Raw genomic sequence first — 14679 nt, forward strand, 5'->3', positions numbered from 1 at the left:
CATTTCTGTGACATAACAAATCTCACTTTGCATCAAAACAAATCTTACTCTGCTCCGAAACACATCTCCACGCACTAGACAGAAAAAGATAGAAAGACGGAATGGAATAAGCCGGTGATAATGTATAGTAATTGTATAGTCTATTTTAGTAGTTAAAAAAATGACTGAGCTAGTCTAGTTCAAATTGAAGAAAACTACAAAAACTTCCCTTGAATGAACACTAGTGATTAATGTTGAGTGAGAAAAATTGCAGTCTGAAACAGACATGTCTAACAAACAAGCTTAAATCTAGTGTCACCTTGCCTATCAATGCATTCACTGATTTAAATAGTTATAAATCAAGACAAATATTATTTGTCCTTATCTAAGTAACATCAACAATCTGCTGAACATACTGTATCAGCAACTATCACTAAGGTGTTGCCCCTGTATAATAATGGATCGTCCGTGGAACAATTATGTTTTGAAATCATAACAATTCAATATGTTGATGTGATGAGAAGGCATGGCATGGAACAGACCATAAGGTAAAAAGGGGGGAAATGCATGCAATGCCTTAAACTTAAAAGTATAGCTTCAACACAGGACACGTTTATTTGAACTCAATCATTTACAGCAGTTCCATTGGAGCAGAAAACCTTTGGTCATTGTTATCTTTGACCTTTATAATCACATTTACATAGAAGAGCTACAGTTGGCTATATACAAGGAGGGGTGGTAGAGCTGGACAGTGCAAAAGGCACAGAAGTGGTTAGAGCACATTTGCCTCTGTGCAGCTAAAAGAACGAAAAGGGACACAAGTCCTGTTTGAGTTCTCCTTTCTGCATCCTTCCATCTTCACTTACCGAGGTGTTTTCTGACCCAACACATTCAGATAGTTAACCTGTGCTCCAATACACAGTTAACCCTAACCCTACAAATCGTTCATGTCAGATCAGTGATTACTCAAAAGACAGATATGAAGGAAGGATGCATGTATTCAAACATGGCCAGGGATAGACAGGGACCTGGCACATCTGGCATGAACACAACTGATATTCTGTGTGATGGAGCAAATCGGTCATGTCATATGACATCTATACTACTAGATATGCTACAACAAACTATTAACTTTCCATCTGGCAATGGCAATATTGATAAACATTTGGACAAAGGCTTCACAATGTATTAATCTACTCATACAAAATTAGTCATGAGAGGATAATTTACCATGTGATTAAAATCAATGTTGCATACAAGTTGCAATTATTGTATTGTTGTTGATCCAAAATTACCAGTAGGGGGCAACAAGCACACCTTTAGAAAGTCTGGTTTGATATTTGGCTGAAGTGTGATGATGCTTGTAAATGACTTCAGGTGAGAAAAGCTTAGGTCTACTATAACTAAGCAAAACATGTCACAAAAATATTAAGGCAATTTGCAATATGGAGACATGTTACTCATATGAAACAAAAAACAAGTCAACGAAAGAATCGCAGGCTGGAAATCATATCAGACATTGTAATGTTTCACTTCTGTGATTTCCCTACATTAGATGAAAAAATGCACCTAAAACCTGACGGCTACCAGGCTACTCTGCTCCACCAAACACACGTGTGATAATGATATGGATGTGCCTAACCCTAACGGTGCACACACTGACCTAACATTAAGACCAGGAAGGCTTGCCAGAGACATCACTTGGATTATTCAGTGCTTTTGGATGGAGGGGGAGAAAAGTGGATGACTAATAGTACATGCAGCACTATAGTGAGATGAAGTATGTACAGGATAAGGATGATTTGAGATACAGATTGGCTAATGAACAACAATGGCCGGGTTTCCCGAACGAGTTAAGAAGCACTTAACTCCAAAGTACTTCTTAACTCCCATGCAAAGGGTTGCTTAAGAAGGGTTCCTTAAGAAGGTTCTTTATCGGGAAACCCGGCCAATGATGATACTGTTCTGTCGGAACAAAATTGGAACTAAGTGTGAGGTAAAGGCTTATTAACAAAACTAACTTATCAAAAGAACTGCATCACAATTGACTGGAATTTTGTCTTTTTTTGTTTTACATTTGATTATCATCAGATGTTATGCTGCATTACTGCTGAAAATTGTGTTGTTTTACAAAAGTACATTCAGTAAGTACAACAATGATGGAACAAATCCTACAAACAAATCAATAAAAAACAGGTCATTTCAAATAGATTACACATTGCCAGTGAAGCACATCTTACCGTAATATACAGTTAATCGTTAGCTATAGAATAGGGTGTGGGTGTACACCACACGCACGCACGCATGCACACCTCATTTTTCACCCAAAGAAATCATATTAAATAATGTAACTGATATTGTGTACTTAATAATAGTAGAACAACCTATTCACATGCATTCAACTTTTCAATTACTCAAGTAAAGTGGACAGAACGGGTCAGAATACACAAAAGTCAAAAAATTATCCCATGAAAGGAGAGGAAATTAATGGGATGATTGAACCGTGAGGGACTGGTTAGTTTTAATGTCAAACGTTGAGAAAAGCATAGCAATTACCACACCTGATCATCACCCCCCACTTTGTGCAACCAAATCAAACATCAATTCCCCACAGCCTGTAAGAAGTTAAAATGCAACCTTCAGGTGCAATATAGCGCTAGCGCTTTAACACTCTAGCCTTTACGAGCTAGCAGCGAGTCTGCATTAATACTTCTCGACAGACCCAAAACCAGCCACAGAGCCTTGAGCAAGCAAGCGGGACAAACCACTCAGGAACACAGAGGGGAACGATAAAAAGACTGCCAGCGGAGAAAGGCAGAGAAATCATAGTTCAGTGTGATGACAGTTGTTTTGAAGGGAAACCAAAGGACCATTTTCACCATTCACAACACAAAGTCAGGCAGGATCTTCTTTGTCATCCACCAAATGGCATACGGGAGTCCTTTATGGGTCAAATCTGTGACAACATGAAGGTGACAATGAGGAAGTGCAGTTCCCATTGGTCACATCCAGTCAGATCTCCTGCCCAGCTGACAGTGTGTGTGGAGGTTTTATTTTTACTGATAGCACGGGATGCTCAGGCCCCCAAAAAGAAAAGAAAAATGTTTCTCTACAGAATTCAAGAGTTCCTACAAATATTTACACAGTAGACACAGGCACTTAATATGTCTTTGGTTGGAGTGACCCAACATTGCAAGAGATATCCATTCACATTTGCACCCCTTCTTTTCCTCGAGGGTTCAGTAGGCAACTGGTAAAGTTCGGGAGGGGGGGGGGTCTCTCTATTCTTCTTTAGCTATAGTTCTGCACTAAGGATGGATCCTCGGCTGTTTGTCTTACCCCTCTGACAAGGCAACCTAGGGGAGAAGAAAGAAAAGAAGAATGAAGAGAAATGGATACAGCTGGAACATTGCAAACAAACTGGTGCTTCAGGAGTTTCCAATGAGAACAGGGATATGTAGCCAAAACATCAACTGTCGAGGGAACCATAAAATCATGGGCAGGTTTGCTCCAAGGCAGGAGCTACTCGATTACATAACCGTCTGGCATTTCAGGAATTCAGTCACCATGCAGCAGTCACTCGATACCTCTATATCTCTCTGTTTTCATACAAGGGGACAAAAACCGGCTAGACAGTGACTGCCTAGAGACTAAACGTGGCTGGATTGTTTTACTGGAGCTGTTATATGATACCAGACGCTGTTGGCTGTGTTGTGGTGTATTGGATTATGTTGTACCTTATCAGAGCAGAAGTCAGGGTTGCTTTGCCGTACTTTGCCTGGTCGTCCCTTGATGACTGCATAGCAGAACATTGTGATGACCATCACAAACAGGAAGTAACTTGTGTGCATCAAGTGCAAGTTGATCAAGGAACGGTCGTCCTGCGAGGGAGACAGTCTTTATTTCAGTCTGTATATCTCAAAATTAAAACGAACCATTTCCTCTACTGCAATGGTCACTTGTGATACGAAGATGCTATATAAGGAAATGCCTCCATTTAGTAGTCTTACTACTACCCAGGACAAATCTGATCAGTTAAATGTAACTGGTTTGCAAAAAAAAGCAAAAGAGCAAAAGGACATTATTTGGTCCTCACAACCATATTTGCTAATTTTCACTTGGGAAAAATACATCATTTTCTATTGTAAATGTACAGTGGAATTGCATTTGAGAGATATTAAATTGAAGATAAAATCATTAATTTAAATAGTGCAGAAATAATTCTATCATAATCATCATCATCATTATACAGCCAGATGGTGAGGTTTGATTAAGACCGAAAGCGATGAACACAGGCTTCTAGCTCCTTTGTGGTTGCCCATTGAAATGGCTTCACAAACACACACACATGCACGCACACACACACGCACACATGCACAGCACACACACATACACAGTATAAACTGCTGACTCACGTCAGGGACGATGACAGTGAGCTTAGGGTTGAGGGCATGGTACACCTTCCCTATGGCACCTTTGTAGCACCAGAACGGGTTGTAGTCCTGGCTGTACTTGGTGTCAGAGTCCCTGGCCGTGGTGAACAGTTTGTACCAGGATGTGGCATTGGTGTACGTCTCCGGGACACAGTGAGGTGGTTGCCTGGAAGGTGCAGACGCACACAGATCAGATGTGCAGTGGCCGACAGTCAGCCTTGTTCAAATTCTACTCAGGATTATCATTATCACTTGTTAATAGAGTCCACAGAAGTATAAAACAGCCTTTGCTCCACTCACACTGTGACAGGGAAGACGCTGCTGGCGGCGGTGATGGTCATACAGGTGCTGAACACCACCTGCTCACAGCGGCCGTGCAGCACACAGTCATCCGAGTTCCACGACACCGGCAGGCTGAAGGTAATGTTCATCTCCTCGTGGGCTTCCCTGCCTGTCCACCACACACAGACACACATCAGTGCTAGTTCTACCACACTGCAGATAACATAGGAAACATGTGGCACATCGCTTCAGAATGTCCTCTTTCACACACACACCCACACATATTATTCAAATATCGGGCCTAAATATCCAAAACAACCAAACGAGACAGCATTGAAATCAGCTTATGGCCAGCCAATGTGAGCCTAGCCTGCAGTCAGGTGACTTGCATGCAGGAGGCATTTGGCTTCTAGCTGGTGCCCTTTCTCATAATCCTTGTGTTGACAAAGGACCATTGTCTCACTCCAGTCACAGAAGACATCAATACCTTTGGCAATGAACTATACTCCCCTAGCAACAGCACATTGTACTATCCTGCTGTCTGAACCCTACAGCAGAAGGACACACTGGGAGAAAAGTATCCTGGTTGCTGGTGCACAGGCTCTTACAATACCGGCCCTGTTTGCTCGCTGGGCCTCGACTAAAGCCATCATACAAAGAGGTAACGCGAAACCAATCGATAGTGGCGGTCTTGTGCCATTAAAGGAGTTGACTTTTTTCACAAAACAGGGAGGCTTACGCTCTCAACCTTAATAAGAAGAAGCTTGGATTCAGTGTATTTAGCAGTGAAGGAGTACAGGTAGTTAGAGTGAGAGGAGCTGGTAAAAAGATGACTTGAGAGTAAGAAAAGAACAAAAACACAAATGCACTAAAGGTGGTCTGGTTCAACCACATACACAGAATTGATCCTATTCCTCAGAGTAGGTTAACACCACACCATCTACTTACAAACCTACTTGTAAGGCCGACTTGCTGCCCGAGCACCGAGGCGTACAGGTGGGTGATGTTGCGGGAGTAGCCTCCAAAAGGTCGCAGGGGGTCCAAGGTGAGAGTGATCGGCACCGAGATGTTGATGGGCCCAGAGTCGTCCAGCAGCAGTGGGGCCTGGGTGCTGGAGCGCCCCTGACCGCTGGTCACCACGGTGCTCTCTGGCGTGGTGGACTCATTCAGGCCGTGCTTCAGCGTCTCGTTCTCGGACACACAGAGGTCCAGCTCGTTGAAGCGCAGCAGGAAGGTGTTCCAATCCTGGATGGAGAAAAACATGGATGGAGAAAATGTGTAATGTCCCTTGATGAAAATGTTCATGGAATATTTTAACATAAGATATAGGCCTAATCTACACTATGCCCAGTGTCTAGCTACAGCGCTGCTTATGACTTTCACATTGTGAATGGGTTATGATATTGAATTTCAATAAGATAACACTTTACTAGACCCCGGGAAATTGTGTGACAGTACTGAATACAAAAGAAGTTGACAGTACTCAATACAAAAAAAGAAAAAAAAGTATACAATAATAGTATACATAATAATAAACAAGTGAAACATGAAAAGGAAAAATAAATAACTATTTCAGTACAGTCTGATGGCTGTTGACACAAGGGCTCTGTTTTACACCTGGGAGGTATAAGCCTACACATTATATGTATGTGTGTATGTGTATGTGTATAACACACACATCGTACATACATACACAAACACACACATGCTCTCGCATGTACTGTGTTCCTTTAAAACTGCTAGCGAGCTGTGGCTAGATAATAGGTGCAGACTTCCTCACTACCTCAGTCATCGCAGGGGATCGGATCTCCTTGATCTTGAAGAAGTAGCCGATGGTGAGGAAGGCGATGGCCACAGCGCTGACGCTGACCATGAAGATGACCAGCGGCGGGCGGTTATTGATGTAGCTCCTCAGATTATCCAGAGGATTTAACACCTGTATACACACACACACACACACACACACACACACACACACACACACACACACACAGTTAACTAATGAGCCTCACAAGATCCCCTCCTCCTCAGGGATAGAACGTTTGTACTAAGCCATGTCTGAACCAGACCTTGACCAAAAAATGATGACAACAAATACAATCATTGAAATTATGAACAGGCATTTTGCTGTGGCTGGCTAACAGGAAAACAATAAGGAGCTCCAGACAGACACTGGCAGAATGAATAAAACCTGCATGGTTGACTGATTCAGCTGGGGCACAGGGAATGATCAGCTGGGGCACAGGGAATGATCAGCTGGGGCACAGGGAATGATCAGCTGGGGCACAGGGGAAGATCAGCACACTTCAAAAGCATTAGGTAACTGCAGCCTCTGCTTACCTTTTTCATCAAAGAGATGAACACACATCTCATATGGCTCCATAGTGTAGTAGTGCGTGAGTACATCACTGAGCCCTCAATAGGGCTCCAAAACCAATATGCAGGCCTTCAGAGGCTAGTGCTTTTTTCCTTCCTCTTTTGCATACAAGGAAAAGATTTGCCTTTAGCTATGTCCTCCAAGCTCACTCTACATGGAATGCAATGGACCTGGCATAATGATTTCAATAACTGTGAAATTCAAGACCTGAAAGACAAGAGTTTGCACAATACTGTTGTTTATCCCGGGGCTAAATAAAATAAATTCTTAATTGGTATCCAAGCTAGGTAATGTTAATGTTCGTTAAACACCCCATAACCTAAATTTAACCAAGCAGCTCTCATTTGCACTCACTGAATCACCAGAGGCCCTCGGCTGGCTGGCTAGTAGTTGGCTAAACTTTGTTTTTATTATTTTTTTAATGTAAAATAAATAAAAATAAGAAACGTTAGCTATATATTTAAGATAGACTGTTACATAGTAAGTAGCATGCTTGCTTTATATTAGATTAGCACTACAGCCAGCCAGATCAAGTTAACGTTAGCTACAGAAAACCCAACGTATTCTTTCGTTATCTTTCTACGTAATCAATCACGTTAGTGCAACTAGTTAGGGTTAGGGTTAGCTAACTAGGGTTAGGGTTAGCTAACTAGGGTTAGGGTTAGGGTTAGCTCACTAGGGTTAGGGTTAGGGTTAGCTCACTAGGGTTAGGGTTAGCTAGCTAACTAGGGTTAGGGTTAGGGTTAGGGTTAGCTCACTAGGGTTAGGGTTAGGGTTAGCTCACTAGGGTTAGGGTTAGGGTTAGCTCACTAGGGTTAGGGTTAGCTCACTAGGGTTAGGGTTAGCTCACTAGGGTTAGGGTTAGCTCACTAGGGTTAGGGTTAGCTCACTAGGGTTAGGGTTAGCTCACTAGGGTTAGGGTTAGGGTTAGCTCACTAGGGTTAGGGTTAGCTCACTAGGGTTAGGGTTAGGGTTAGCTCACTAGGGTTAGGGTTAGGGTTAGCTCACTAGGGTTAGGGTTAACTAGGGTTAGGGTTAGCTAGGGTTAGGGTTAGCTCACTAGGGTTAGGGTTAACTAGGGTTAGGGTTAGCTCACTAGGGTTAGGGTTAACTAGGGTTAGGGTTAGCTAGGGTTAGGGTTAGCTCACTAGGGTTAGGGTTAACTAGGGTTAGGGTTAGCTAGGGTTAGGGTTAGGGTTAGCTAGCTAGCAATAATGAACTCGTAGTTAGACATCTACTCTGGTAACTTTAGCCAACTAGCTGTGAGGGTGTTTGAATACCAGGTTGTTGTAATGTTAAAATAAGACGAGGAAATATAACTTACCATCTTCTCCCCGGGCACAGTTGAGGGGGTTGTTCTGAGGATCCTGGTGACTAGCTCAAGCTAGCTACCTGGCTAGCTCACTGGCTAGCTCACTGGCTAGCTACCTGGCTAGCTCACTGGCTAGCTGGCTAACTCAGCTAGCACACACCACCAGGCGTAGTACGAAGAAATAAAGGCCGAGGTTCAGGGACAGATGGGGTTTCAGCGTTAAAAGAACCGTTAGTACTTCTTCCCATTATTTGGTTGCCCAAATGTGATCTAAATGTTAAATATCTGCATATAAACGGCAATTAATTATCACTAGCTGCCTCGATATTCTCCTGCTCAGCTGTCAGTTGACCGAGCTGTGACAGACACACCGCACTGCGAAGAGGGGCAGGAGCTCACTGCTACGCACATTCTGGTATTCACGTAAGATATACGTAACATTAGCTTGTCAGGGTGCATGGGGCTCACCACACGTGCGCATTTAGAGTAGCAGCTTGACAGCGCGCGCTCGGAGTGTTTACATGTTCATATCCGGAAGTGCGTCATGGTCCTTTCAGCGTGCGTTCAGTGCGTCAACATAGTGGTCACATTCAAACTACTGAATCTACATCATGATTTGAATGCCTACAATATTCGGCTTTCATACGCAAGCAACTAGTTTCATACAAGTTGTGGGGTACCGTCACTGCAGAGACAGGCAGTGATAAATCAGCTTGATTTGTCATTAGTTAGACTTTGTAATGGCGAAACGAGGCTTTCTGAAACACCGAGCCTTTATAGGCTGTGTTCTGTTATTTAACTGGACCTGTCTGCAATAGAGTTTAATTGAATAGAGGAACAGTGGAGTCCTAGCTGTATTTGAAAACAAACCATAATACGTCTCAGAATAATCTTAATCTGCCTGGATCTATGATAAAGGTGTGTTAAAAGAAAAGAACTAAAGAACTCTTGCTCTATTGCTGGGGCAGTGGCTATAATTAACCAAAGGAATGGCCAGCCACTACACTAAACAATGATGATGGTTGTGAGTTCACATGATATAGGCACTCATAACCCAAGTAGTAATTATCACTGGGCTATGTTTGTTGTTATAACTATTTCTAACTAAAGTAGATGTTATAATGTGGGTCTATTGGTCAACACATGAAAACTGGTAAATAGCCTAAAATACATCTATTTGCGTGACCATGTTGACTAAACATGCAGAACAGGAAGAATGAAATAAAGAGCGACCACTCTAATACATCCATGCTCTAATACATCCATGCTCTAATACATCCATGCTCTAATACATCCATACTCTAATACATCCATACTCTAATACATCCATGCTCTAATACATCCATGCTCTAATACATCCATACTCTAATACATCCATGCTCTAATACATCCATGCTCTAATACATCCATGCTCTAATACATCCATGCTCTAATACATCCATACTCTAATACATCCATACTCTAATACATCCATGCTCTAATACATCCATACTCTAATACATCCATGCTCTAATACATCCATACTCTAATACATCCATACTCTAATACATCCATGCTCTAATACATCCATGCTCTAATACATCCATGCTCTAATACATCCATGCTCTAATACATCCATGCTCTAATACATCCATGCTCTAATACATCCATGCTCTAATACATCCATGCTCTAATACATCCATGCTCTAATACATCCATGCTCTAATACATCCATGCTCTAATACATCCATGCTCTAATACATCCATGCTCTAATACATCCATGCTCTAATACATCCATGCTCTAATACATCCATACTCTAATACATCCATACTCTAATACATCCATACTCTAATACATCCATGCTCTAATACATCCATACTCTAATACATCCATACTCTAATACATCCATGCTCTAATACATCCATGCTCTAATACATCCATACTCTAATACATCCATGCTCTAATACATCCATACTCTAATACATCCATGCTCTAATACATCCATGCTCTAATACATCCATGCTCTAATACATCCATACTCTAATACATGGGTGTCAAACTCTGGCCCGCGGGCCAGATTTGGCCCGCAGTGCAATTATATTTGGCCCGCGAGGCAATACCAAATGACTACTAGAGCTGGCCCGCCAGTATTATACAGCGCATTCACTGCTTATACTACAAATCCCATAATGCTCTGCTGTTGTTTTGGCGCGTCAATCAAGACAGGACCCAGAAACGCCCTCTCTTCTGTGACAGTAGTCATAGCAATCTCATATTACAACTGTAACCGTGTTACCCCTTCTTAAAAATGGTGAAAAGAAAGGCAGAAAACAGAAGCTTTCTGGACAGGTGGGAGGCAGAATATCTGTTTACATATGTAAAAGATAGACCTGTTTGCCTTGTTTGTGGAGCCAACGTGGCTATAACTAAGGAGTACAACATTAGATGACACTGAAACGAAACACCACGACAAGGACCTGGACATGATTCATTTATTATTGTTATTTTATTTTTAAATTTAATAGCCTGTGAAAAAAGTTTATTTTGATATTTAAATCAGAAGGCTGCAAATAGAAAAGAGGCATACGATTTTTATTTACATTTTATTTTATAAATGACTGCCATTGATGTGTTTTTTATTTGAAATTTGATTTTGCATGTCTGCACTATTAAGTTATATATTGTATGGTAATAAGCGTTGCTTGTTCCATATTCAATGTTAAAGCAAAACTTGTTTGGGTCCATATTAAAATTTTCATTTGTTCAATATTGGCCCGCGACTTTGTTCAAGTTTTAAATTTTGGCCCACTGTGTATTTGAGTTTGACACCCCTGCTCTAATACATCCATGCTCTAATACATCCATGCCATGGAGGTATAATATAACTGGAGACGGCATTGAAAATGGCTGCCTATTCATTTCAATGAAAGTTGCTCACCGGCGCATGAAGCCATTTGACGTAGTGGCCAAAGCCCGGTATTGCAAGTCAAATCAAGGCATGCGGCCCAAGAACCCTTATTTCCCATGTTAGTGGATGATGATAGATAGGGCTAGAAAAGGAAAACAAAATTTTTCTGGGTATCATTCAGCATCAGAGACCAATCTTATCAATATAAACTTTTAGTTTTAGGGGTTTTGGGGTTTTTGAAGCCACCAATACCTGTATTGAGCCATTTAAACATGTGCTGTGCACGAGCCTCGGGGACGCTGGTCGCGCGTTCGTGAGTCCTGCGAGCTCGGGAAAGCACGTCACCATAGGAAGACCCGCCCTACTCTGCCTCTGATTGGATAGGAAGTCATGTAATGACGTCGGCTAACATGCTATGCTTTAGCAATGAAGCTTATGATCATGCTAATCATAGATATGAACGTATGTCTATGATGCAAATGATCATGACATGTGGTTACTTTAGGACATCGTTGGAAAAGATCTAGAGGGTAAGTGGGTCAATGTTGAATAACTTAGCTAACATTACCTAATGTTACATTTCTTTATATTAACATCAACTATATTGATAGGCTAGGGAGCTATGCTAACGGTAGCTAATGCTAACGGCTTAGGGTTAACGTTAGTTAGTTAATGCTAACGTTACGTTCGGAGGTCTCAGATGTATTTCAATTTTAACAATGTTGAGCATGATCAATGTGACATTGTTCATACATTGATTACAGTCTGTAATCTTGTCTGGCATTATTTAGCTATAGTGGGCTGATGCTTGCTGCTGCTACTATAGCATTTGCCACATTATACATCAAATTAATCAAGCATAGTGTTATTACCTGAAGGCATTATTACCATTGCAAGTAAGCATGCCATGTATATGCCATGCCTGGAAATCAAATTAATAGTGTAATTATTCCCCATCATAGCTCATTGTACACTGATATAATCATTCTCCTTGCCTTTGCTAATACTCATCTCTTTTATCAAACTTTGTGCTAGGAAAGAAATCTGGCTGTGATTCGTCGCTAGTGCTCATCCAGGCTGTTGTCATCTCCCGCCTGGACTCCTGCAACTCCCTACTTGCTGCCATCCTGCAGCGTTGGCCATCAGACTCCTGGAGAAAGCTGCTGCTGACCTGGTGTTCAACAGCCCCATGCTCTTCCACAAAACTTCCCTACTCTGTTCTCTGCACTGGCTCCCTGCGCTGTCCCATCCAGTTTAGGACTGTGGTTCGAGCCTACAGGGCAAATGAACAGCTCCCTCCGACCTCCAGGCTGTGGTCAAGCTCTGCTGCCTTGAGGTGATTGGTTCCCCAGTTGCTCCAAGCCCCCCTACGGCAGATTGGCGTGGCCATGGCTTTTTTCTGTCCTGGCCTCACAGTGGTGGAATGAACTGTGCACTGATGTCAGAACAGAGCCAATAATACACACTGTTCATAGTGAGCCTAGTTATTATTGATTAACTTGGACTGTTTCCTCTCTCCTTGTCAGTCATTAAAATATGTTCAGTGTTTCACAATACTGATGTATAACATTTCATTATTTTGTCTCAGACCATTTCTGAAACAATCATCAGTGTCAGTATACATTTCCCTCCAATGTTATTGCTTGCCCATTTTTAACCATTTAACTACTAGACTGTACAAACGAATTGCACAACTATAGTATTTTCTAGGTATAGCCTACTTCTCCACTTTCTCTTAATGTTGGTATGAAATGGCAGTCAAACTATGCAATGATGTTCCACACTGTTTCCACCCAAATTCCCAACAAATGTGGCCACCACACTGTTCAGGACATTCACAGGTCTTGCTCTCAGGGATCGGTAAAAGAAAGGGACATGGTTCCTCCATAATGTGCTAAGGCTCTGCTTAGATCAAAGGCTTGGTCATCAGAAAATATCACAAAGACAGTGATCACAAAACAATTAAAAACATGTCACCAGTGTATGCCTTAACCCTAGTCAAATTTCTAGTATGTGTGAACCATATACATGGCAGTAAACAGATCTTGAGTCATACAAACTGGAGGATGCTTGACCCATACAAACTACTTTAACTCAATTTCAATAAACAACTTCAAAATATGGCAGACAGAAGAGCTGAGCAGACTTGGTAGATGACTGGATGATCTTACAGAGAACCAAGGGAAATTGACTGGTATTAATGCTAAGAGTAATGAGGGATGAGGTGCAGCTGGGCAGAGTGGAGACAGGTGGCAGGTGATGCAGGAGATGGGAAGGTGAGTAGGCAACAACCAAGCATGAACAGGAACTGGACCACTGGCTCCCCTTGACTGTCCAACCCATCCATCAGCGCCAGCAGAGTGGACACGATAGAGCCAGAGAGAGAGAGACAAATGCAACGCAAGGTTAGTTTAGTTCCAATCGCCCATGTGCAACATCAATCAAGTACGCAGCCAAGCTAAAGAACCGAGTTACACCAGAGGCGGAGCGAGGCGGTGGCTCCGTGACAGACAGGCCTCACCTGTGTATCTGGTCCTGTCTGCTGGAGCATACTGGGGACAGCCGGTCTATCTTGTTGAAGAAGATGAAGGAGGGTCTCATTAGGTTGACCTGGGGAGAGACCAACAAACAGCCATCACAAGCTCTCAGTCAACACTGAGGATGATGGTCAGGTGTCCTGTCCAATAATTATACCCCCCTCCCCCAACCGCCACAGTTGCCCCATTGGCTAACCTGGTCAAAGAGAAGGCAGAGCTGATTATGTGTTCTGATTCACCAACCCACTTGCTAAGGCAGTCAGCTCCTTTCCTTATAGACACCTTTGTGTTTCCCTGCCTACACTCGTTAGTCTGCACCCGCGCCACTGGGGTCTTGCCTGTACTTGGGGGACTGTAGATCAGAGCACTACACATCTGTAGGTGGGGGGGGGTTGGGGGGAGTATGTGAAAAACAGGGACTTCACAAGACAGCTCAAATTAGACAAGACAGCTTAAATACGTCTGGGTCTTCATATGTTTACTGGAGCAACGTACTGTAGTGTGGTCTCACCTAGGAGGTTCTTCTATCAGGTGATCGAACACAGAGGGGTTGCTCTGCTTCCTGTTCACTGACTGAAAAAGCAATCACAGTGGGATTTAGTGACATCATTATGCACATCAGGAATTCATTATCTCATCTAGTCAGTCAAAAAATGATTTTGTCCTCACCAATAGGTGGCGCCTCATATCACTGCATTTATCTTTTAAAACAGCAAACACTATGTGTAAATAAGGTTTTAAACTTCACCAACATCATTATAAATAATCAGCCCCTATGGCTGGATACAGGCGCAGCAGAAGTCGAGGGTGACAGTACTAGGTTTTTTAGCTGGCAGGTGCCCATCAGGCTCAGTGAATATCTGGTTGAAC

The 14679-nt window shown here is 42.4% G+C and overlaps 1 protein-coding gene across 1 annotated transcript; it reads right to left on the minus strand.

Annotated features, from left to right (window-relative positions):
- Positions 1–580: 580 nt before the first annotated feature.
- tmem248 (transmembrane protein 248) lies at positions 581–8724 on the minus strand. The gene is made up of 8 exons (XM_084439677.1): positions 8396–8724; positions 7035–7278; positions 6478–6630; positions 5651–5939; positions 4713–4863; positions 4395–4578; positions 3717–3860; positions 581–3335 (listed from the first exon to the last, which is right to left on the minus strand). Exons 2-8 carry the CDS (start codon positions 7098–7100, stop codon positions 3315–3317), a joined length of 1008 nt encoding a protein of 335 aa, XP_084295803.1. The 5' UTR covers positions 7101–7278; positions 8396–8724; the 3' UTR covers positions 581–3314.
- Positions 8725–14679: the final 5955 nt, after the last annotated feature.

Source organism: Borostomias antarcticus (assembly GCF_949987555.1).
Source record: "Borostomias antarcticus genome assembly, chromosome: 1".
NCBI lineage: Eukaryota > Metazoa > Chordata > Actinopteri > Stomiiformes > Stomiidae > Borostomias > Borostomias antarcticus.